The 23,256-nt window shown below is 45.1% G+C and overlaps 1 protein-coding gene across 3 annotated transcripts in view; it reads right to left on the reverse strand.

The window, feature by feature from the left end:
• The window catches only part of FRMD4B (FERM domain containing 4B), a 94,900-nt gene that overhangs the window by 26,319 nt on the left and 45,325 nt on the right, over positions 1 to 23,256 (reverse strand). For 2 of the 3 annotated variants that reach the window (XM_051627633.1, XM_051627632.1), the window contains exons 6-10: positions 17,541 to 17,597; positions 16,506 to 16,528; positions 2,600 to 2,683; positions 1,339 to 1,404; positions 213 to 270 (exon numbers count right to left, since the gene is read on the reverse strand). In XM_051627633.1, coding sequence (XP_051483593.1) covers positions 213 to 270; positions 1,339 to 1,404; positions 2,600 to 2,683; positions 16,506 to 16,528; positions 17,541 to 17,597 — 288 coding nt within the window. Of the gene's footprint in view, positions 1 to 212; positions 271 to 1,338; positions 1,405 to 2,599; positions 2,684 to 16,505; positions 16,529 to 17,540; positions 17,598 to 23,256 lie in introns of those variants that run through there. The other variant, XM_051627634.1, reaches the window with a different exon arrangement.

Genomic DNA, 23,256 nt, shown 5'->3' on the forward strand with positions numbered 1-23,256 from the left:
AAAGATTCCTTTCTGTTTTCTGTAGCACATAAAGCTTTGCTGCTCTCTGGGAACAATTTCTAAGAATATGGATGGAAGAAAAAACTATGGAGGTTGAAAAATGGGGGGCTTTAATACTGATAGAAGAGCACTGAATCACCAAGCTACTCCTATAGGAATGTAATCACACATAAGAAGCTAAGCAATCACGTTATCTATGGGCATTCACTAACCTTTACTCCATAGTAATGAACTCCATATGTTGGCAAAGCTTCTACCACCTTCATGTACCTGTGGACAGATTTATAGCATATCAGATGATTTTATCTGGAGGGAATAATATCTATTAACATATTTTTTTCACACATACATTCAGGACATCTCATTTATCATTTGCATATTTTGAAATTCTTAGTAATTGAAGGCTCATATTTTCAGAAGAAAACCCCACCAACTTAGCATCCTGGCTTGGGAAAAGATGTGGTATTTTGGCCCAGCTAAAGCAGATGGAAAATCTCTCATACAATAAAAGATTCAATCTCTTATCAGAAGGTCAGAGAACTGAAAGTAAAAATTCTAGACTGAGCATGTGAGCCTTTTGGGAAATACTGGCAGTAAAGACTTGCCTATAATTATTCCATTACAGTGCTCTGGTTACAATGGAGAGGCTCCAAATGGAAGTGTTTATGCAGTTGTACGACTGTTTCACGAGGCAATTCAACCACTGAACAGACAATTTTCCCCTTGTTCCCATTGAAAGAAGCCTCTGAATTATTGAGACAGAGTTACAGGCATCCAGGTATGTGAGAAAAATTAGAAGTTGTCTACTTGCAGATGGCAACCATGGCAATCATCTCCAACTACTTGGTTCATAACACTGCATTTGCCTGCAGGAAGTACAGTAATATTAACAGTAACATAAAAATAAAATTCCATGTGTATGTGTCTTGGAATACCTTGTTCTTTTGAAAGCCAGATCCTGAACATTTCAACAAACATGCATTTGGGTTTTTCTAAAGGACCTAATGTAAAACCTTGCCCTTAAGAGTCTTCTGTGAAAACTAATTGATAGCAAGCAGGGTACAGAGAAGAGTCTTCCAATAAAGTAAGTTCCAAATAATTTATTTTATATTTGAGGTATCTGAATGAGGATACAAGCTGAAATGCAAGCCTGTGAAATCTGAAACTTCAAATAATGTATTTTTGAAATATAACTCAATAATAAAGTTTCTGACAGATACAAATGGTAAAGTTGCAAGTAACAATGACCAAACCAGCCCACATTTCCACTTCTCAGCAAGGAGGAAAAAGAGAAAAGCAAAAATATTATCTTCACAAATTAACAAGTGTCATACTCACTGAACAATGGCTTGTCCTCTGGTCAGACCTTTGATTTGTGTATAATGCTCAATTACTCTGTCCTCACTGCAAACCAAGCACAAAACTCAATTTAGAGGCTCAGCGACTTTTTTCATGTGTGATGGCATCTGTCGAAACTCAGACGCCTGCTCAGCATGCAGAGGAGTGTCCCTCTTTACATTTCTCACTCTGGTTTACATTCTGTTCCTTACTGATTTCTTTCCCACCCCTCATTAAGCAGCGTGGAGCTGCCTGGCTGATCCCTGCCATCCCATGCTGCCTTCCAGACTAATTAACGAATCGTTTCAGACCAGCCTGCTCTGCTGCAGATGCTGCTGCAGAATAATGGTACTAATGGTATAAATTCATTTTCACCTTCTAAAGGACCAAAACTTCAAAGGATGGTTAATGCTCCATATGTAAGACAGAAGAAGTTAAACCAGAAATGTTTTCCTTCCAGTGTATTCTTTTTCCACTGACATTTCATAGGTGAAAAGAATGAAGATTTGTCAGCAGTGACCTTTTTGCATTTTTCCCATTATATACTTCAACATTTGCTTTTAGCAGAATGCGAAATAAAATATGCATTTATGTGTCAGACACTTGAAAGCAAAACAAAACCCAGCAGCATTCATTCTGAAAAAAAACAAGTTATAAGCAAGCAGTGGTATATACTCAAAAATCCATCAGGTACACGTCAGGCCTAAAAAAATGAAATAAATGAAGGAGTCAAACTTGCACAAAAGGCATAAATTCCAAGGAAACAGTATCACTGATTCATCCCAAAAGCTGTGTTCCTTTACAGTAGATTCAAGTCACAAAATTGGACCTGCCCTTCTGCTTCCAGCTTTCCTATCTTATTTTTTGCCCCTCTGTCTTCTTGACGAGAGCAGCTGGGTGGGCATCTGGCAGCCAGCCAAGGTCAGCCCACCACAGAGGCTCTACTGTGTGACAGCTGAAGAGCAAGGGGCTCTCTGCAAACCCAGGCTTGGCTGGAGTTCAGATTTCAGCTCTAATATGTGGTGCCCACATATTCTGACCCAGCAGTTTAATTTGAGTGCGCTTTCAGTGGGTGATCTGCATTGGATCTCACGTAATTTATAACATTTGAAAAATCAGAAATGCTTGAATGTGATTAATTAACTCCAAGTTCTACATCATACAGGCTGAAAACATTTGTAGGAGTTTCCAAAACTGTTGTAAAGTGATCTTGTCATTACCATTCATAGCAATGATTTACAATTTAAAATAAACAGCTCACCAGTAAGCAAGTGATGGATGCTCCTGCAATGTCTTGGTAGGAAAGACAGGCAGTGTCTTCAAGTCTTTCCTAGTGTTTTCATCACTAAGACAAAAAATGGCAGAGTCAGTGCTAGTGAATCATAGATGCAGTCATTAATTGCAGCAGAAGGAAAGGGCTGTACTTGCTACCCAAGAACAGGGTGCATTGCCCCACATCAGGCTGTCATAGCAACGTCACTCTATAGGCCCTCTCACATGACAGTGATGTATCTGGTGTCATGTAGTCTCATGTTGTAACTCATTATACAGACACGTGATTCTCAGGCCACTGGGGTGGCAGCACCAGATCAATATTTATTTTGCACATACTCTATTTGCTGAGAGCAGAATGAGCCCTGAAATGGCTGCAGAAGAAAAGCCCCTGCCCATAAGCAAGGCTTGTAGCACTAATTTTTGATCTTCAGCTAAAATCCTACCTCTAGACAGGAAATTTAATGAAGCAGCACGGTCTTGTCAGATCTCAGAGTTTAACACTGATCTGACTCAAAACAAAGGGTTTCAGTTCATATACTTCAAGATATTTTCACTGAAAATAGTTTTCCTGGAGTGGTCATCCTACAGAAAATTCAAACATTTTGGACTCCAGACCAAGCTTGGAATGAAATGAGGAGCTGAAATGTGTGAACACAATTCATCTCAACTCCCCCCCCCCGCAGAATATTTAAAAACCTATTTACAGGCATCAGTAAAAGGGTTAATTTTTTCTCCTTATATGCTCCATTAATTAATCAGCTGAACCTTGCACACCCCATTTCTGCAGGATGGGCAGGTGCCTTCACAGCAGCACCAACAAGCACCAACATGACTTTCCTATGCAAGGAATGAAGCAGCCACGTCCATCAGCATCCACCTGGACTTCTGCAACCAGCCTTTCCTTGAAGGGTTTTTCCCCCGCTCCCGACCTCTGTCTTCATCAGACTCCACTATTAGAGGTTTCATCTGAGCTACGTGCCCCCTCTTCCCTCAAAATCTGCACCCTGTGCATCAGTAGAGTGGACCACAGCACAGGAATCTGCTCCATGGGCACCATGAACAACCTCTGCAGATGAAGAGGCAGCAAACCCCTACCACGTCCCCATCCCGCGTGGCAGATGTCACACGGAAGGTGCAGCAAATGAAAGGGTTTTGTTCCTCAGCAAGCACAGACTAATCACCCTGCAAGCTTCTTGCCCAGCCCTGCCAATGTGCCTCAACCCTGACTAACAGGGACCACCTCTGGGGATGAGGAAACAGTTCAATCAACAGCCAATTTATTTTTCAGCATCTTTGATGAAGTTACCAAGAAGGGGGTCAATTAGCACAGAGGAGCTGTTGCTGCTCAGCTTTGCTGGCCAATGCTCTTCTGCCAGGAATATCCACTTTTCTTTGCAAGTTGGCCAGCACCCAAGTGCCACAAACTGGGACAGCTGGGTAGAAAATCAGGAGTTCTCCTCAACACTCAAATACGGCCAGTGCTCACAAAGGCTGAGGGGGGTTTCTTCACCCCTTAAAAGCACATTTTGATGGGATCAAAAGGCTGCACGACATTTCAACTTGCAGACAGAAGGTAGATTACCAAGGGTTTGTAGGGACACCTGAAAATGCAGACAGAGCAGATGCTCCAGAGGCCTCAGAAACAAGAGAAAAATTAAGAAGAAACCCACCCAAAACAAAAAAACAAGTCCTGAGCAACCCAGCCTGACCTCACAGCTGCCTCCTCTCAGAGCAGGAGGTTCAGCCAGAGAACCTCCTGAGGTCTTTTCCAGCTTCAATCATAGACTCACAGGATAATTGATTATTAAAATTAAACTTTCCTCCCATTTTTAAGCCTGATTCACAACTGCAATGGCTGGTGTAGCAGTCAGGGTTGGCAAGGAAATGAAGTGAAGCAGGAGAGGTTTTGGAAGGCAGCAAGAACAAAATTGCTCATTTTTACCAAACAAAAGGGCTGTTCCTCTAAGTATAGATTCTCAACCCACAATACTCATAATCAGAGGTTTAATGGTTGGTCTCTAAATCCCTGTTTAGAAACCTTGATGCCAGCAAACAACAAAACGCCCAAGCAAGGGCTGAAGCACTAACGAGGCTGATGCCAGGAAGTGAGAGCTGAGCTCCTGCAGAGGCAGCTGGGCAGGGGGGACAGGTGACATCCCAACTGTCACCACCACAACTGGCTGGAGAGGTCCCAAGCTCTCCTTCACCAGCTATTCTGGGGCAGTAGCCTCACCACAAGTGAGACTGCAGAAATGCCACTAATCCTGGCAGCCGTGTCCTACCATGCTCTGAAATGTCACTTTTTACACAATTCATGGTCTCTAGCAGGGTTACTTGCCTTTCCATTGAGTTTTTGGGCCCCTCACCTCTGGACCTGGCTGTGTAGCTACTTATTTTTTTTCCCCATCAAATGCCAAAACTACTTAAGCTTGGGTGATGAGTAGCAGCTCATTAAAATGGAAGTGTCTACCACTGAATTTAAACCAAGCACCGGCCAGCCAGCACACCCACCTCCCTGACAAGGTCTGTGGGCTCAGAGTGGAGACATGCAGTGACCAAAGGGCTGCAATTGTGTCTGTGCCACGACACAGGGCACATCCCTGCAGCACTGTGGGTTCTGGTGCAGCTCATTAGCAGGCAGAGTCCATGGAGCTGTAATGAACTGCAGCACAGCTAGACCTTTACTGTTCTTTTGCCAACCTACAAACCCATCCAACTTCTCCCAATAGCAGAGCATACACTTATATGAGGCAAAGTTGGCCCTTGGGACTTGCCTTCCTGAAGTTCAGACACACTGTCCCATCCATCTGCAGCTGGAGCATGTCCATTAAAAAACAGAAGGCCTAAAAATCTTTGAGAAGCCACATGGAAATTTCTTTTTTTTCCCTACGTAAGTGTAAGATAAAGCAGGAAAAAATCCTAGGAAAACGTACAAGAGCTGGGAGAAGCAGGGCACAGCCCCTTGCCCGCCGGGTGCCTTCAGCCAGCGCAGGCTGGCACGCAGCAGCCCAGATCTGCTGACTGCGCACCCGAGGATTAGCACTGGGGATGATTCACAGCTTCAGGGATAATAAAAGCCTCAAATGGTCCTCCCCTCCCTTACACAGAGTTCATTATCATCTCATCTGCACTGAGCAGCTCTCCCCTTGACCTTCAGGATCACTTTCCCAAGCCCTCGGAGACCCAGCCGTTCCCCAGAGGTGACAGCTCCAGATAACACGAGTGACGGTTTGAATTATTACCTGTTCCTGTTTGGTTTCACAACGACCACAAGACAGAAATCACGGGGCAGACAGCCCCAGCTCCAGATATCCAACCCTCTGCACTATCCACCAACCAATCACAGCAGTGTTGTATCTGGCATGTGCCTGGTCAGATCTCATCAGGGCCGTTGGGATGGAGGGGCCCACTTGCATCTTATGTGACCTCTGCTACAGAGGGGGCTTCTTGACTGGTGGTTCTTGGCAAAGCATCGATACATAAACCACCCAGAGTCAATGGGACTGAACATTTTTGGCAAAAGGTTTGTTTACTTCCCCAGGAGAAGAATATAGGAAACTCTCATCTGAACTGTTTTTCCACTATGGAGAAGAATCAAAGAAAACCAGCAGATGGACCCTTTCCTTGCCATTCCACTCTCTAAATGGGAGTTTTCTCCCTGGCAAATATTGAGGAGAACTGGAATTGATCTGGGCAACATAAAAATCTGCATCAGACTCATCTCATGCTGAACCTCATCTTGGATTCTTCATACTCTCCATATTTAATTTTGTCCCAATGTGAACCACTATTGCACAAAATGCTGTCCCCATCAGCATGTCCCCTCACCAGTGCCAGCTTTGTGGAGACGGAAGGGCAGCATGTCTTTAAAATAACCAAGAGTAATACTTAGCTATGTACCATACTTCAAATAGAAGCTGCCACATCCACACTATCTCTAGCAGCAAACCAGAACCAATTCCATGTGCTTCCTACAACTTGCTGACGTTACAGTGAAATTTTAGGCATCTTGCTAAAACCCCACCAGAAATCTGGGAAGCACCCAAGCCAGACTATTGTGGCACACTCTGCCTAAAGCATATTACTGAAAATTAAATGAGGCTTACATATTTATGCTCCCAGAAAGTGCATCTTCTCAGCTTGCAATCAAGTGATACAACACTCCCTGCTAGGAAAAGATTTACAGAACTGTGCTAATTAGGACCATTTGTCAAGGGCTGCCCAGGCTTTTCCCTGTGCCCACTGTCAAAACCAGCTTATGCCTGTTGCTAAGGCAGGTAAGAACTTAGATGTAATAAGATGTGGTTAATGAGATTAGCATAAAACATGAAGAGCAACAGACACACCCAGAGAAGCAAAAGCAACATACTGGACTACAACAGAAAAGCTTATCAGCCCACATTATCTTTGTAAATATTAACTCGATAAGGACAGGACTTCAGACAACTTCTAACTGACTGAAGAGATGGCAGGTGCTTCTGCTGAATTGCATTGATAACACTTTATACAGTAGGAATTTATCACTGGGGAAAGTTCATTGTATAGTGATCTTCCTTTATTCTCAAAACCTCTTGACCTCACATAAATACTCTTGTGTTGCTGTGTGCTCTTTAGAGTAAGTCACTCCTGGATCTTTCAGAATGTCACTATTTTACATTCAGTTAATTCTTGAAATGAATTGTAGGCACACCTCAGGCACTATTTATTCAGAGCTGCCTTGTTTTTAGAAAGTATTGACCAATCTCTCAAGGTAACCTGAAAGTGGTTTCATGGACACCTGAAAATCAGCAGATACTTCTGAAAATCACATGTGAGATACAAGCAAAAGTGGAACTTTGCATCTGAAGGATGATAGAATATTACCCTTTATCATGAAGATGCTTCAAAAACTTTCCATTAAGGTTTTTCTTATTCTGTTCAAGGTATTTAGAGTTAGTAAAATAAGCAGAAACAGCAGACAAGTAGATTAGATCCTTACAAGCTGACAATCTAAGTTTTCAGAGGGCTGGTCAGGTTACTCAGATGCTAGAAATGTTCCTGTTTCTTGGCAACAATCACTGAATTCCTTTGCTAGGCAATACAAGCAATGTTATAACATCCTGTGTAGCTGCCCACACCTCAGCCTTCTCCTAAGGTGACTTTGTAAAGTGTCCAGACTTAGGGTAGCATCACCAAGGTCTCCAAGGTGCCCCTATTCCATACCAGCACAGATGAGAGCTGGGGACATGGATTGTCACACTGTAGCTGGGCTGCTCCAGCAACAGGTGCCTGTTCTCTAGGTTTTTGTTTTAAAATACATGTAAGGGCAGAGCGTGGCCACCTCCTGCTCCCTTGGAGGTTCAGGCTGCTTTTCAAGGTAACACAAGAAACAGGTGTGAGGAGGAAGCAGCGAGGCAGCGGAGGGGAAAAAAGAAAAAGGAGCCGGGTTAAAAGTGCAAAGAAAAAAAAAGGGGGGGAAAGAAGACAGAGAGGGGAAGGTATGGGAAGAGCCAATGGATTTAGCAGCTTTTGAGTATGTCAGAGCAGCAGGATCTCGGCAGCAGGATTTTGAAATGTGCTCTCTGACAAATCCTCTTTTGTGACAAATGCCAGGCGTTTCCCATCATTTCTCAACTTCTCAGTTTATGCTCTGCTGGCACAGTCAAGGAAGTTATTTTTCTAATGAAGGAAGACCAGGATCCGGAAAGCCCATGAACAAGGGGCTCACACTGGCACAGGACAGCCAGAGCCAAACCTGAAATCCCTCTGCCAGCAGGGAGCTTTGCCTGGGGCAGGGCTGCAAAATCTGCCACTTGAGTACCAGATAGGAACTGCCTGCTAAGAAAGGTATTTGAAGGAGCACTTCTAAGAGCCTTCCAATCCCCTATGTGAAAAGGAACATGATAAGCAGTGCAAATGCCATTTTCAAGGCCAGGCTTGCTCAACATTTATGCTGTGGCCATGCTGTGGGTTCCTGCATTGTGCTGCAAAAACAGCTTTAGTTTCACAGCTCAAGAGGGAACTGCACAAAAAAAAGCATGGTTTGGACAACACAAGGTTGGGCCACAGCCTTGGACCTCCATGCATGCCTGACCTCCAGCTCCAGCCCTGCTCCTTTAGGCTAATTTCTCTGCTTCCCAAGCCCTGCCTGAGTCTCAGAAAGAGCAGATGACACCTACTGATCTCACAGGGGGTTTGGTGACTCTACTTGTTGGCTTTTGGAAGGTGGACCAAGAGCATCAAGGAAAAATCCACATTTCTCCCATCAGCTACATGTATGCAGCTCTCTGTTTGAGGACATGGGGACCAGACAAATTAGAGCCTGGGCTGCTCCCAGAGTCACCTTGGCAGATGAGGCACCATTCACATTCCCACTCCGCTGATGAGGAACAAACTGCCAAGGAAGCAGTTCCTCATGGCTAGAGAAAATCTGTGACCTGAACCTGCCCTAAATTCTCAGCTCTTCTTTTACAGCTCTTGATGTGAAAAATGAACAAGCTGAAGATAAAACCCTTTGGTCCTTGAACAACACACCTGCCACTGGTGATGGCTCCCAGCCCCAGGGGTCTGGCACAGCACAGCCACGTTTGCAGAGCTGCTCAGCCATTCCAAGAACATGCATGAGCAGCACTTCACTGCCAGCCTGGATGGGAAACAGAGCAGCTCTGCCTTACCTGGGGATTTACTGTAGGAAAAGATGACTATTCAGAGTTGATACAATGCTTGGAGGATCCCAAGCCCTTCCTCCCAACAACAGACTGTTATTTTTAACATTCACGCTTTCTTCCTGTTCACACAAAAGTCAGCTTAGCCATATTAGTTGTGGGTTTTAGCATGTCCGAATACAGCAGGAAAGTTTAAAGCTTGTTATCACAGCCCTGTGTGCTGATACAGAGATACATGGAACCACAAGAAAAATACAGTATCCAAATAATGATAAAGAACTGACAAATGTCTAAAAGCAAAAAAGCTGAGGCTGAAAAGCTGTCTTTCCATTTCCTCCAAGCACAAAATATACCCCACAGGATAGATCCTAACCACTCCAGGAAGGAAAAGCAAGAGAGATCTATTTTTGCTTTTTTAAAGTGAGGATATTGTTCAGAGTCAGACCAGAGCCCAAACTCCTGCTCACAGCAGATGCTGCAAGACTGGAGAAACCCTCTGTAGACCTGACAATGTTTTCCAGGTATTCAGCAGAAAGGAGGTTAATACATTACAACACAAAAGCCATGAAGTTTAATTTTACAACAGGAAAGGGCAATATGTTTTAATGCTGAACCTGTACTTGAGGGAATTTCTAGGGGGACAGAATCTTTTAGCTAAGGCTGTGGATGCCACGGTGCTACTCCAAGCCTGACAGCTACAACAGTGACATGTATCTGACTTGTCCCCTGCATGGGAGACAATCTGGGAGATGATGAATTCTCTGGCATCATGCTTGCCTTGTCTCTCATCTGCTTTGGATGCAGATCACACACAGCTATGCCCTCCCTAGCTGGATGGCTTATACCCACTATAGCACTGTCTCTCTGAGTCAAAAGTGCTTAAAGGAAAAAAAAAAAAAAATCGAACAAAACCAAACCCAGAAGAAAGGACTGTGGAGGGATACTTAAAGAGGACAAAACACAACGATCTCTTTGCCACCTTTGAGGAAACTGTACAGGCATCATGCATATGAAATCTGAAATTGCATGTTCCTTACCAAACTGCCATAATTATGTGTAAATATTAAAAGTTACACTGCTATATGCAAGTAGTAAATCCCATGAGATCAGATTATTAAATAACTGAAAGCAGCAGTATCTTTTCCTCTTCATCTAATCGTTTTTGCTCATTTCACCCAGTGCTTCCACATAATTCAGCTTAATTCATCTGCTGCATAATAAGCATACTATATTAATTCCTTGAGAGCCCTTACAGAACTGCTTTAAAATAGGAAATTGTAAAATCCATTAAAATTACATCATTGCTGAGACTATGTAGACTTTGGTCTGCTCTGAGCTGTATGAACCTACAAGTAGTAGCAGCAGAAAAAACCCTCTTCGTGTTAAAAGTCTAGCAGAAAATTAGGGTCCTAAATATTTTTTTTTTTGGTAATTGCACCTGGTTTGCAGAGTGAATTTCCCCTCCTTACTGAAAAATGAAAGAACAGGAGAGAACATTTCCATCTCAGAACTGCTGCTTAAGTGAGGGAGACGGAGCTCAGCAGCTCCTGCCTGGCTTCCCTCTGCATGCTGCCTTCCCTCAGCTCCCCATGGTACCCTGGGCTGTAGGACCCCAAACCAAACTGCAGTGACTTATCAAAAATAGCAAGACCTGCACACTGCTCTAGAAAAATTACTGCAGTTTTCAACCAGCTCTTCTTTGAAGAGGGTATAAAATTGAATCCAATACCTGTCAAGCAAGGGAATCATTATCATTTTATGAAACACAAACATAACCTTCCCTAAACTTTTTTATTTACTACCTCAGTTCATTAGATGTTCCTAAATAAAGTAAAATAAAGAATTAACCTTCTCAGCAAGCAGGCTCTAAGGTAATACATCTTTGCTCATCTTGTTTCAAATTAGTTACTGCAAAAAAAACCCAACAAACTGAGCTGAGGAAAGCACACGGCTGGGTTTGACTGTGACGGAGTAAATGGTTCACCAGCAAGTACCTGGCAAGGTACTTACAGAAACACTGCAGAGTTGCAGCTCAAAGACAAAACACACAATGACTCACTCCACAAACAAGCACCGAGGAGCACAAGGAGCACAACAGCAGCACCAGTGCTCAGCACTGATTTCCAGTGGGGCAGACACGGCCCACAGGGAGTGGTGGGTCACACTGGGGAAAGTAAATATACCAGTAAATATATCAGTGCATGGACACTTAAAAGTGCACTTGCATGGAAAAGAAAAAGAAAAACAAAAACTATGACGAATTCCAGGTGGACACCTTGAGTGTGAATCCCATGGTGATCCACCAGCTCTTTTGTGTCACCCACCACTACACGTGGAAGGAAACCTCAAGGCTGAAAGAGGCACCCAGGCTGTGCTCAGGCCTTTGGCCTCTGCATAAGCCAAGTGCAGATGTGCCCTCATAACCTGTTCACAATCCCTGGAAAAGAGATTCCCATGAACAGTTCACAGAAGGTCTTCCTCCCCAGTTGCTCAGCCTAACAAAAGCAGGGCTGTGGAGCAAAAGAGTTTGTGCTGAAGATCTGACACTCATGTTGTACTTGTCTCAGGGCTTTCCTGAGGCCATCTCCAGCCTGGTCCCACAGCCTGAGTGCCCATTAGTGGCTGACACCCATGAGGGGGGCTCCACTCATACCACACTGGCCCACCTTGAGCCCTCCGAGACCTCTCCACAACACAAGCCTGAGAAAGGGGAGTATGAACAACTGGGAGATTTGGTCCAAATCTGTGTTTCTGTTTCAACCCCAGTCCTGGACATGGCCACACCTAGAGTTTTGGTCATATGAACCTGGTGAGATTTCCAAAAACAGGCTGGACGAGCTGCCTACAACAAATCCCAGGTGTGTTCTGTTTCTGAAGCTACCTGAATCTTGGGGTAAGCAGTACAGCAAACAGGTGCTTTGTTATCAGACAATCATTCACTTCTCTCAAGTAGCTATTTTCTATCACTGCCTAAGTTATCATTTCCACATTCTTGGCTATCAAATGTTTTCCAGAGAAACACTATCCAAAAATCTAATAATGAACACTCGCTTTTAATTGGAGCCAATTTTTAAGACCAGTTTTCTGCACCTAGACCAAGCATTTATTTTTTTCCTCATTAAAGTTTTTAAATTCGAGACTTTCTGAAGCAATTACTCCACAGCCACTGTTAGCAGGGGTATCTTTCACACAAACCTTTTCCTTTTACAAACTGTGTTTATCACCCATGTAATGATAAACCTCGGTGCCTCACACATGTCATCTATCAGGAATTCATTATTTTGTCTGTGTTATGTTACACCAGTCGGGAGTTATCTCTGCAGCCCACAGGCCAGAATCAGAATCGAATGCGTCAGCTAGTTAAAGAAAATGGAAGCTCTCCTCCAGCCATGGCATTCATTTCCAGGGAGCATGGCTGAGTTTCAGTCCTGGAAACGTTACTGGGGAAAATATGATCCAACATTATCTGTCAGAAAACAAATTTTTTAAAAAGTTACCATCCATAAATAGTGTCTGAAGTTAATCTGATTTTAATAACTCTTTTTTTAATGCTAGAAATAGACGGTCAGTCTTTATTCATCTTAGTTATAAATTATCTCCATCAAGCTACAAAGAAAAATAATACTATGTACTGTTGTACAGTATTTGAGGGCAGATGCTTAGTCTGTAAACTAAAAGTAGCTAAGTCATTGAGGCAAGACTTTAGATGCTGCATATTTACAATGATGAATAATTACCAGACTGATCTATTATTTTCTTTGCCTGCCAAGACGATCACTTTCTTTAAAATATAGATAAAATTTCTAAAATAAAAAATAACATAGATGTTTTTCCCCAAAATTGAACCACACCAGAAGCTGCAATTTGAATCAAACTCTTTTTAAAACCTTTGTAAAGCTTATAAAAGAAGATTTTTGTAAAAGCAGGCTTGCAGCTTTTTCTGTTTCATTTGCAAACATGAGAGTGGAGGAGTGAAATTAACTAATGCAGAGTTTCAAAACTACTATCAATGAATGACTAACACTCTGCTCTGGGTTCTTGTTACAAGAGCTGGAGAAAAACTGATAGGAATTCAGTTTAAACAGAGAAGCAGTCAGCTGGAAGCCACAGATGAGTTGTGCAAAGGGAACACAGTGTTAACATCCCTTCTCTTGAGCCAGATCATGCCCAGAGGAAGGCAAAGAGCCACTCACCTGCAGCATCCCAGACTTGCTGGGGCACCCCAGCTGCAGGACCCTCGGGAGGAACCGCTCTGTCCGTGGCAGCTCTGTCCCAAGTAAGGGGGAGAGGAAGGGCTCACCAAGCATCCCTGTGGCATGCTCTTCATCACAGGGGTAATTATCTTGGCTGGGATCACCAGTTTGGTAAATGGGAAAAGGAACTGGGTGTGCAGTGAGCTACACTGATCATGGTCTGCTGTCATCTTTGTTAATCGTTCCTCCTGTGGCCTGCAGTCAGTTCTGCCTGCCTTTGAGACACCAGAGTTGTCCAAAACAGGCACATATCCAATGGACATGCTGTGGATGCAATTTTGAAGCACCTACTTAGGTTTTATCAAGTTGTCTTAAAAGCCAGGGTCCTCTCAAATTGGGACTTGGGTGGTTTATCTCACAAAAAGCCTCTCTCCAAATGATAAGGCACATACCCTTGTCCTAACAGCCCAGCGAAGAGCCTGGGTCCCTATTGCAAAGCACCTGCAAGGGCCAAACCCCAAAGACCCTGACACTTTTGCTCTGTCAGTGCTACCAGACTGCCAAGTTCCTCCGTAGTGACCTTTGCAGTGGAGAAATCAAAAGTTTTCACTTTCTCCAAACGCTGGCATGTCAAGTTTGCTCACTGAAAAGAAACAGATTTCAAAAGAATGTGCTCGCCCACTCAGCATGGGGTGAGGGAGGGTGTTTCTTGGGAGATTGCTGCTCTCAGCCATCTAGACCTTATCTGAGAATTTAAGCAGAAGATTGAGAAAGGGGTTACTGCAGAGCTGCAGGAGCTTGAAGCGTTCAGACTCTGGTACTGATCTGCCTGTTCCCAGCTGAAGTCAGCAGGAATGTCACACAGTGACTCCGCCATGGGAGGTGTCCCCACGAAAAAGCTCCCTATGGGATGCATGCAAAAGCAGCCAGGCAGAGATCACCAGCATTGTCTGGACTGGCCCAATTTTTACTTCCAGAAAACTAATCTCTAGGACTTCAGGCAATTCCTGTATTTACCCACATTCATTCAGCACTAATCCAATAAAAAAAAAAATTAACCTGTGTGTTCTCACGTAAGCAGAAATGGTGCAAGAGCCACATTCCAGAAAGTGATTCAAAGTGGAGTTGCCAAACACCAGTGAACAGCAACCACACCAAACCCGAGACACCGCAGACAGGCAACCGCAGGGCACAGGCAGCACCGCTGCAGGGACCTCTGTCGGGGGAGAGTCTGGCAGGGGAGACCAGTCCCCCAGTATCTTTGTTAACATACACTGGTAATTAAGCTAGTGCTTTATCAGCAATGGTCCAAACAACCACTTGTGATATGCAAAATGAAATTCCTTCACTTGCTGTGGGCTCACTGCGCCTGCGACAGCTGGCCCTGCTCATTTGCCATGGAGGCGTAACATATGTTTTGTTTAGCAAGAGGGAAACAATTGCTGCAGCTATTTTCATGCAACTGTCAGGGAAAGAGCTGCACTCGGAAATCAATCTTGCAGCACAAGGTTCTTCCCTCCGATTTTCTTCAAATACTTTGGAAGGCAACCACGGGCAACCCCCTCCTTGCGGAATGCCTGCGAAGACATGGAAAATACCCAGGGATGCAGTTCTTGGGCATGGGAAGCAATGTTTACAAACCTATTTATGGCAAATGATAAGAACTCAGTGTTAAGATTAAACCACAAAAGGGAGGCTTTCCCCATAAAGGTAATTTTTAACCTTAACACCTCTTCTTGAGATCTGAGAGCACTTGCCACCCGTTGCTACAGCTTAGCAAGTTACTCAATCGAACGGTGCTTCTCTGGTCATCTGTGCCTAAACTGAGTTAAGCTTAGGGTTGTCCCTGTGAGATCAGGCAAGATGAGTGGTATTTCTAGAGAAAAATGCAGCATGTTGTAGCTGTAAGAAATACACTATGGGTCCCAAATCAGGTCTACAGCATGAATAGGAACAGAAATCAACTGTACAGCTGGGCCATCCAGTTGATCTCAGTCATCTTTTCCTCCCCAAAGGCATAAGAGTGTGCCAATAGAAGGGGAAGGATGCTGTGATGGACTTCAGAGCATGACTTTTAGTGGAGATGGGACCGGTCTTTGTAGAAGGGGTCTTGGGCAGCAGCACTGGCACTTACGTGCCAACTGTGCACCGAAGGAAAAGCAGAGTCTGTCACTGCTGCAGGCTCTGGCAGTCAGAGGTGACTTGCCCCCTGCATTTGAGCAGAGAGCTCTGTTCTGAGTGTTTCCAAAGCACGGCTCCTGAAAGCCATCGTAGCTTAAGTGTAGACACATCTCTCTTCCCAAATGGAAACTCAGCAAGTAGTAAAATATTAACGTGACCAGAGCCAACCTCCTGAATTTCTATTTGCTCAGTGGGCTGTTTCTAATGGAAGGTCTTTTCCTTGGTTCTAACAGGTCTGTGTGCAGGTTGAGGAGGGTCACCTCCCATGGCACCCTGAGGCCAGTTATCACAACCAGGACTCGGTAAAAAGTGATCTCCAAGGGCAAGCCCAGTCTGATGATACAGTTTTAGAGGGCTAAAGCCCAGCAACAAGGTCTCACACCAAATACAACACAACTGTCAGGTCAAGTGCAAGGAGGGGGAGGCCCCACGGGACAGCTGCAGAAGAAAGCAGCTCATTGATCTCCGGCACAGGCAGCTGATGGGCTCTGCATCCCTTTGCATGTGCTGCCACTGTACAGGCAGGGCTGCAGGCAAGGTCACCCAAATGGACCCAAACTGCAGGGTAAAGCACAGGTTTTCTGGCAGGAAAGAGTGGGAGCTGCCTCCCCATCCTACTTAGGCACCCACATTTGGGGAGGGAAGCAAGAGGGATGGCCTGAAAAACCGTTTTGAGTCAGAGCCTGCTCACAAACGGCATCACTCACCCTGCAGACTCAGATTTTATTCAGCCCAGCAGTGCATTTCACTTTCTTCAGCCACTGCTCGAGGCTGGACTTTACCCCCATTTCTGATTGTTTGCAATACAATACCAACACAAGAAAAACAACACATCCATCAAGCACACTGATATTAGAAAGGAAAATGTTATTACCTGGAATAGTCCCCTTTAGCTTCCTACAATTGAAAAACAGTGACAGAATTAAAACATGATCTCTTCAAAAGTCCTTGATTTTCCCAGCATTGTTCACTTCCCCACTCCCACAGCTCTGAGGCCAGATCCTGACCCCAGTTACACTCAGTGCAAAGCACAGAGGCTTCCCCGATGGATTCAAGAGCAGAATTTGCACCTTTACACTTCCAGCTGTAGATGATCCACCTACACTATAAATAAAAAGTGCTTCCAAAATGGGGATGAATTTCACATTGCAAATCAAATGTCACTTTTACTGCACGAGAAGTGAAATACAATTCTCTCCCTGGCTGACTGCATCCAGCTAAAGGTCAGCTTTCTGAGCAGGTCAGCAGTTGGGAGGAATTGCGCTCACTGGAGATGAAAACAACAGTTCAGGCAGATCAAGCCACCGCAGCTTTGCTGTGGCACTTGGTCACTGAGAATGCAAAGGGGGGGGGGGGCGGGGGGGAGGAAACCCCAACGTTTTAAAGGCAGAATTTTATTTCACAGAAAATGGTAAATACCAGAGTTTAAGTCTGAATCCAACAAAACTTGATTAAGGAGAGGAAAAATTGGCATATTTCAACATAAGAGAGCTATCAAAAGCATATGCTCTGAAAGATTCACAGACATAATATAGCAAGTTTAGCTACAGCATCATACCCTTTTCCTCTTGGCTCTCCAGAACATACTTAAATTAGAGTAAGTGATAAATTGGCTGGAAACCTGCCCAAATAAATAACTTCCCCTCACGAGTTTTTCCTCTTTCCTTCCCTCTTTCAATATAAAATTCCCCCAAGAAACACTTCTCTCACTTGTCTAGGAGAAAAAACAGCTCTCAACTTCTTTAGCTTCTCTTCCCCCGCAACTAGAGATTATAAACAACGCGGCGTGCACTTCTTGCCTTTATAGAGAGGGGAAAAGAAAAACCAACCCAGAAAGGCAGAATGAGCTAAAAGCAGCCCAAGTCAGCGGTGTCGGAGCCGGCCAGAGGCAGGAGGAAGAGGGACTTACCTGCAGAATCAGGGCTGCCAACTTGAAGACGGTCTCGCTTTCCACTTCGATCTGCCCCTGTGCAGGGAAACAGCAGAACATGAAACGTGTGCGCCCCACCTCGCCGCGGCACCAGCACCCGCACAGGGGTCCCGGCCCGGCCGGGGGGTGCGGGCGGGGTCGGCTCTGGGTGCGGGGTCGGCGCTCCCGGACAGCGAGTCCCGCCCGCAGGAGGCGGCGGGGCCGGAGTCCCCTCCCCGCGTCCCCCTTTTGTGAGCGCGTACACACCCCCTTGCCCTCCTCCCCCAGCCCTTCTCTCGCCCTGACCTGGTTTCTTTACAAATCTTTCTTTTATTGCGTTCTGCCGGGCGCTGCTTTAGCCTCATCCCATCGGGCCGTGCCCCGACCCGCTCGCTGCGAACACACACGGGCAGCGGCCCCCGAAGCCGCCTGGATCGGGAGGTATTTTTACGGCTCCCCTCAGGGCAGGGACCGCGGGTTTCTGTCGCGATGGTGGTACACACCCCCCCGATGATAGTAATACTTATTAATCACAAGGATAATACAACTAAGCTTGCTTTGAGCCTGGATCTTGCAGCCTCCAGTTCCCGCAAGCGCACCGGGGGTGCAGGGCAATGTTCAGAAAAACCACCCAGTCCCCCCAGTCCAAAACCAGTCCTGTCCTGACAGCACTGTGCTCTGGGTGACTTCGGAGCCGTGCAGCTGATTAATGCCAAAACATCACAACTCCACAAGGATCTTTTTTTGGCTGCTTGCAAGCTCCAGCGTCATCTTTCAAAGCTGGTTTCTCAAGCAAAAAACCTGCTCTTGGAACCAGCAGTAACACTGGAAGGGTAAAGCAAATGCACTTAAGATTGGCCTCTTGTCAAAGCTACCCCCTTACACCTACTGCATCCTGAAAACTGAACATGAAAAGGCAAAACTGAATCCAGAAACCATCCCATGAATACAGTGATTTTTTTACTATTGACCTTCTGCAAGTGAAGGTAGTGGACACAACGCCTGTTCTCCTGTCACCAAGATCCCAACACATTCTCTGTCCCCAGGATCTAGAGGCTGAATGAGAGGACAAAGCAGACTGAAAGCTGAAATAGTGCCAAAACCAGGGCAGCAGGAAGATCTACAGAATTACATACAGATACCGGGAAATGACATCTCAAAATATATAGGGTACATCTGGATCTCAGCTAATTTACCACAGCTGCAGGTCTGGCCCACAGAGATTGAATTCAAAAGTGAACAAACAAATAATTCAATTTTCGTGGAAAGGAAGTTTTTTTGCCAGCTTTGTCAATAAAACATTCCAGCAGCAGCACTCCCCCAGGCTGCTCTGCAACAGCAGACCAAGAGGAATTTCCCCTTCCCAACAGGTGTGGCAACAGCTATGCAGAAGTAGCCTCCAAAGCATTCCCAGACATATTTTATTAGAGGAACAGAAGGGGCAGATCACAAAGTAGGAGGAAAAAAAAAAAAATCTTCAAGTTCATCCTTTCTTCTGATCTGCTTCACGTTGCACCTAAGAGAAAAGGCAAGGATTGCAGCCCAGAAACTCTTCACATAGGTGCAATTTTAAGGTACTTTGTTACTTCCAGGTCTGTAGCAAGTTAGTCTTTGTCATGCACATCTGAGCTGCCTTTTTTTAACCTTAAATTGCATCTGCTCAAACAGCCTCTGAGGCCAACTCTAGCAGTGGGAGGATTACAGGAGATCAGGTCATCCCAGCACTGTGCTCTCCCATACCAGCACACAGGGAAGCCAGCCATGAGAAAATGCCATTGCAGGGAATCTCTGCTCGGCAGGAAAGACAGGCTCTAGAGTTCAGCACAGTTTCCCCCGGACCACAAAATCAGGGAAAACAGGGCCAGAAGGGACCTTAAAAGCTCATCAAGACCATCTCCCTGGCCCAAGGCGGAATCAGCTACACGCAACTCATCACCTTTTTAAGCATACAAGAAACTCACGGAGATTTCACTACCCAAATGCAATTCTCACATCAAAGGCCCTTTTCTCTTTGTTGCTGGCTCCAAGAAAAACTCTGCAGAGCTTGGTGAGCTACTGCAGCAGAGTCTCTGCTGCCCCATTGCAATAGTTGCTGCTGGCTTTACAGGGGTGTTGGGGACTTAATAACCAAGCACCTCTTCACTTTTATGTTCAAAGCACCTCACAACCATTAACTAATTAGTAATAATAATTATGGGGCTGCTTTTCCATGTTTATTTACTCAGTCCTAAATAAAAGTGTTAAGAACACTCTGGTCACTTTACTAGGCTGCTCTGGCACTGCCACCAATGTTAAAAGTGATCCCACAAACCACTTCATTTAGGGCTTTAGGAGACAAACGGGCTGAAGGAACCCTGCCTTCTTCTCGTGAAGAAGTTTCCATCTTTGCTTTTCAAGTGAGAGTTTTGCTGTGCCAGTGTCCTCAGTTTTAAACACATTTGCTTAGAAGCTGTGTTGAGGAGTCAACAGGCAAGAAGGTCCTCCCTAACCTGACCTCTCTCAAACACAACACTGAAGGTGTCTTGACCAGAGCAAATGGGACAAACAGGACACTCCAGGTGCAGCACTCCCCCCATGGCTCTCTAGCTGTTGCAAACCTCAGAACAGGGTGGACCAGACCTAGTTATTGACACATATCACCATACAAAAACAGTGGCAGGACACTGGGACCACTCTGAGGGAGGCTCTGCATCAGAAAAAGCCCCAAAGAGCAATCAGGACAACCCCTACCCTTTAAATGGGCTACAAATCAAAGAAGAACAGAGGTGCAGGGAGACAAAGGGACCATCCTGAGGTCACACTGTAGCTAAGTAGCAGAGCAAGGATTCAAATCAAGGGATCCCAAAGCCCAGCTCAGCCTTTATTGAACAGACTAATGCTATACAAGTGACAGTCTCTTGAACAATCCCAGAATTGTCAGATTTGGAAAGGACCTCTAGAGATGATCTAGTCCAACTTCCCCACTAAAGCAGGATCACCCAGAGCACATTACCCAGGACTTCATCCAGGTGGGTCCTGAATATTCTTGATGAGTATGTTGAACAAGACTGGACCAAATCCCTCTGAGCCTGCCAGCATTTTCCATCATAACATATTATTTGCCATCTGGTTCCCCCACTGGCCATTGCTATAAGGTAATACAGCCCTGGGCTGTCAAGGAGTTTGAACAGTCCTTGTCTTGACACAAATACATATAGCAATACATGTCACTCAGGAGTACAGGACCACAACTCTGGCAATATTTAGATTTTATGACCATCTTTCTGCCCCCAAGGTTGGTGGATGGGGTTAAGAGCAAGGTCAAATTTCAAAAAGTGATAGGAAAAATGCCTATAAGAAGATTCATTTATAATGCCTGTAATTGCCAGGGTAATTTAAGAGAGACTTCAGTGAGCTGGCAGGGGGCCCTGGGAGCCAGAGCAGTGAGTGCTCTCATGGCCACGTGCTGATGATGAAGATGGAAGGTTTTCCTAGATTTATCCCAAGTGGGAGCAAGGTCACTAGTGTGAGGTTAAGTAGATGGATGTAATTCAGATAATGGAATCTGAGTCTTCTACATTTTAGATGTAAATAAGTTTAAACAGACTAGCATGTGCAGCTCCAGGGAGGGGATGAAACTGGCATTTCTCTCAGAGTTTGCACAGGGACCAAGAATTTTAACCAGCGAGGCAGATTCAGTCCCTTGTGTAGCTCTCCAAAAGGCCACTGGCTTATCTAAACATGGCATTTAGTCCAGGAGATTCAGGTGGTGGCTTTTGTCATATTGACAAACATTGGAAAAATAAACAGTTGTGGCTGATGTTCAAACTGGGTGGCAATTACTGTAAAGCAGGAATAGGTCAGTATCTCAGCAGCCAGTAGAGACCAGCTCCTGCCTTCTGTGCCCATGGGCAGAATTTACCCCAATTCAGATAGGAGTTCAAGCCTTTTGCTGCACAGACAGACTTATGAATGTGATAAAAATCACAAGCTCGGTCATGAATAGAGCAGTGAACTCTCATTAGACACAGCAACAACACTAGAATTTACTGTCACAGAGATGCAACTCTGAGATCCTGATGAAAACACAGATCAAGAATGAAGATAGCCAGATGAGCATTAACTGTGCTAAGCAAATCTTTAGACTGTAAACTCAGATTAGAAAAATAAGCAGAGAAAATGTCATATTTAACTCTTTAGAACCACAGCAAGAAAGGGAAACTGGTATGGTTTGTTCAAAGCACATATAACCTCCAGAGGTTAAAGACTGACAACAAAAACATTTTACATGGAGATTTCAGAACTGAGATACTAACACACCTCTTCCCTCAAACCAAACCCTTAAATTTATATTCACTAAAGACGCCCCCAAATACACACACTATGGTTGAATAGCCTCAAGACAGCCACAATATTGAGCATAATTACCCATGATTACTGAAATGTGATTAAAAAAGCTGAGAGAAAGAAGGGTGCAATTAGAGGGAAACGAAGGACCCAAATGCATACAACAAGGTGTTCAAAGCAAGGGAGGCAATTATCTGGGTGTGGACCCAGCACAAGTGAAGAAATGTCAGCACCTGTGCCCTTACCCAGCACTGCTGTGACTTCCCATGAGGGATCCAATGTCCCTGTGATGTGTCATGACAGCCAAAGGACACAGACAGGTCCCCGCAGTGCAGAAAGCTTAGCAGCTTTTCAGCATTGAAGGCTTCTTTGGGAGCAGGGGCTGCTCAAGGTGGCCCTTGGGAGGGGTTGTTGGCCACAACCTGTTACACCACACAAGTTGAGCAGCACAGCAGTAACTAGGTCAGGCAAATCCAACAACTCGCTCAGTCAGTGTGGCTGTGCTGGGTAATTACACCAGGGAGACAAACAATAGCAGCAAGAGAATAACCCTCCGACTTTAAAGCACCCGCCCCGACTACTGGCATTCACACCCAGGTCTCAGTCCCAGTGGTGTCACCTGCTGTTCATGCTGCCCTGTCACACACCGGAGGCCCCATCCCATCCTGCATCTGAAGGTCCATGCTTTGCTGAGCATCTCAACTGGAATCAATTTCCCAAAGGAAAACACTAGGCTGAGAAAAAGCAAACTGAGTGTATGCCTCCAGCACATTAGGGAGGGAAAATAAAGCACTAAACCAGCAGGAGATGCAGAACATGAGCTGTTATAGGAGGAAATTAAAGGCTGGTCCTTCTGACCCTTACTCAGAAGGGCACATCAGATCTGCACTCATGCTGCACTTACCCCACGGGGAGCACAGCCTGAATAGCTCAGAAGGCCTCACAGCATTTAGATGGTCCATGACATCTTCCATTTTACCCGCAAAGCCCCACAGCCATTCCTACCCACATGAGAGCGAGCATGAACTGAGGCTGAGCTGGCCCAGCTCAGTGTCCATGCAGCAGCCACCACAGCTCTCTCCTGGCAGGACCTGCTGCTTCCCACCTCAGCAGCTTAGGCCAACCCAGCCAAAAAACCCCACAAACCCCAAAAACTGGTTGTGCCTCATGGGTAGCAAAAGCTTCAGGTTTCTCTGTTGCACTCTTTATTTTGCTGTCTCTGCCAGCCACCCTCATCCATCTCCCTTGCTTGTATTTTGTGCTTCAGCCAACACCTGATGAAGCTCCAGGTACAGCAGCTGCTCCGAGACAGCTCTACACAGTTCAGAGCAACAGGAGCACATTTAGTGCTGCTTTTTTTGCACTAATAGAAGAGTAAATGCAGAGAAGG

This window comes from Apus apus, chromosome 9 (genome assembly GCF_020740795.1).
Source record: "Apus apus isolate bApuApu2 chromosome 9, bApuApu2.pri.cur, whole genome shotgun sequence".
Lineage (NCBI taxonomy): Eukaryota > Metazoa > Chordata > Aves > Apodiformes > Apodidae > Apus > Apus apus.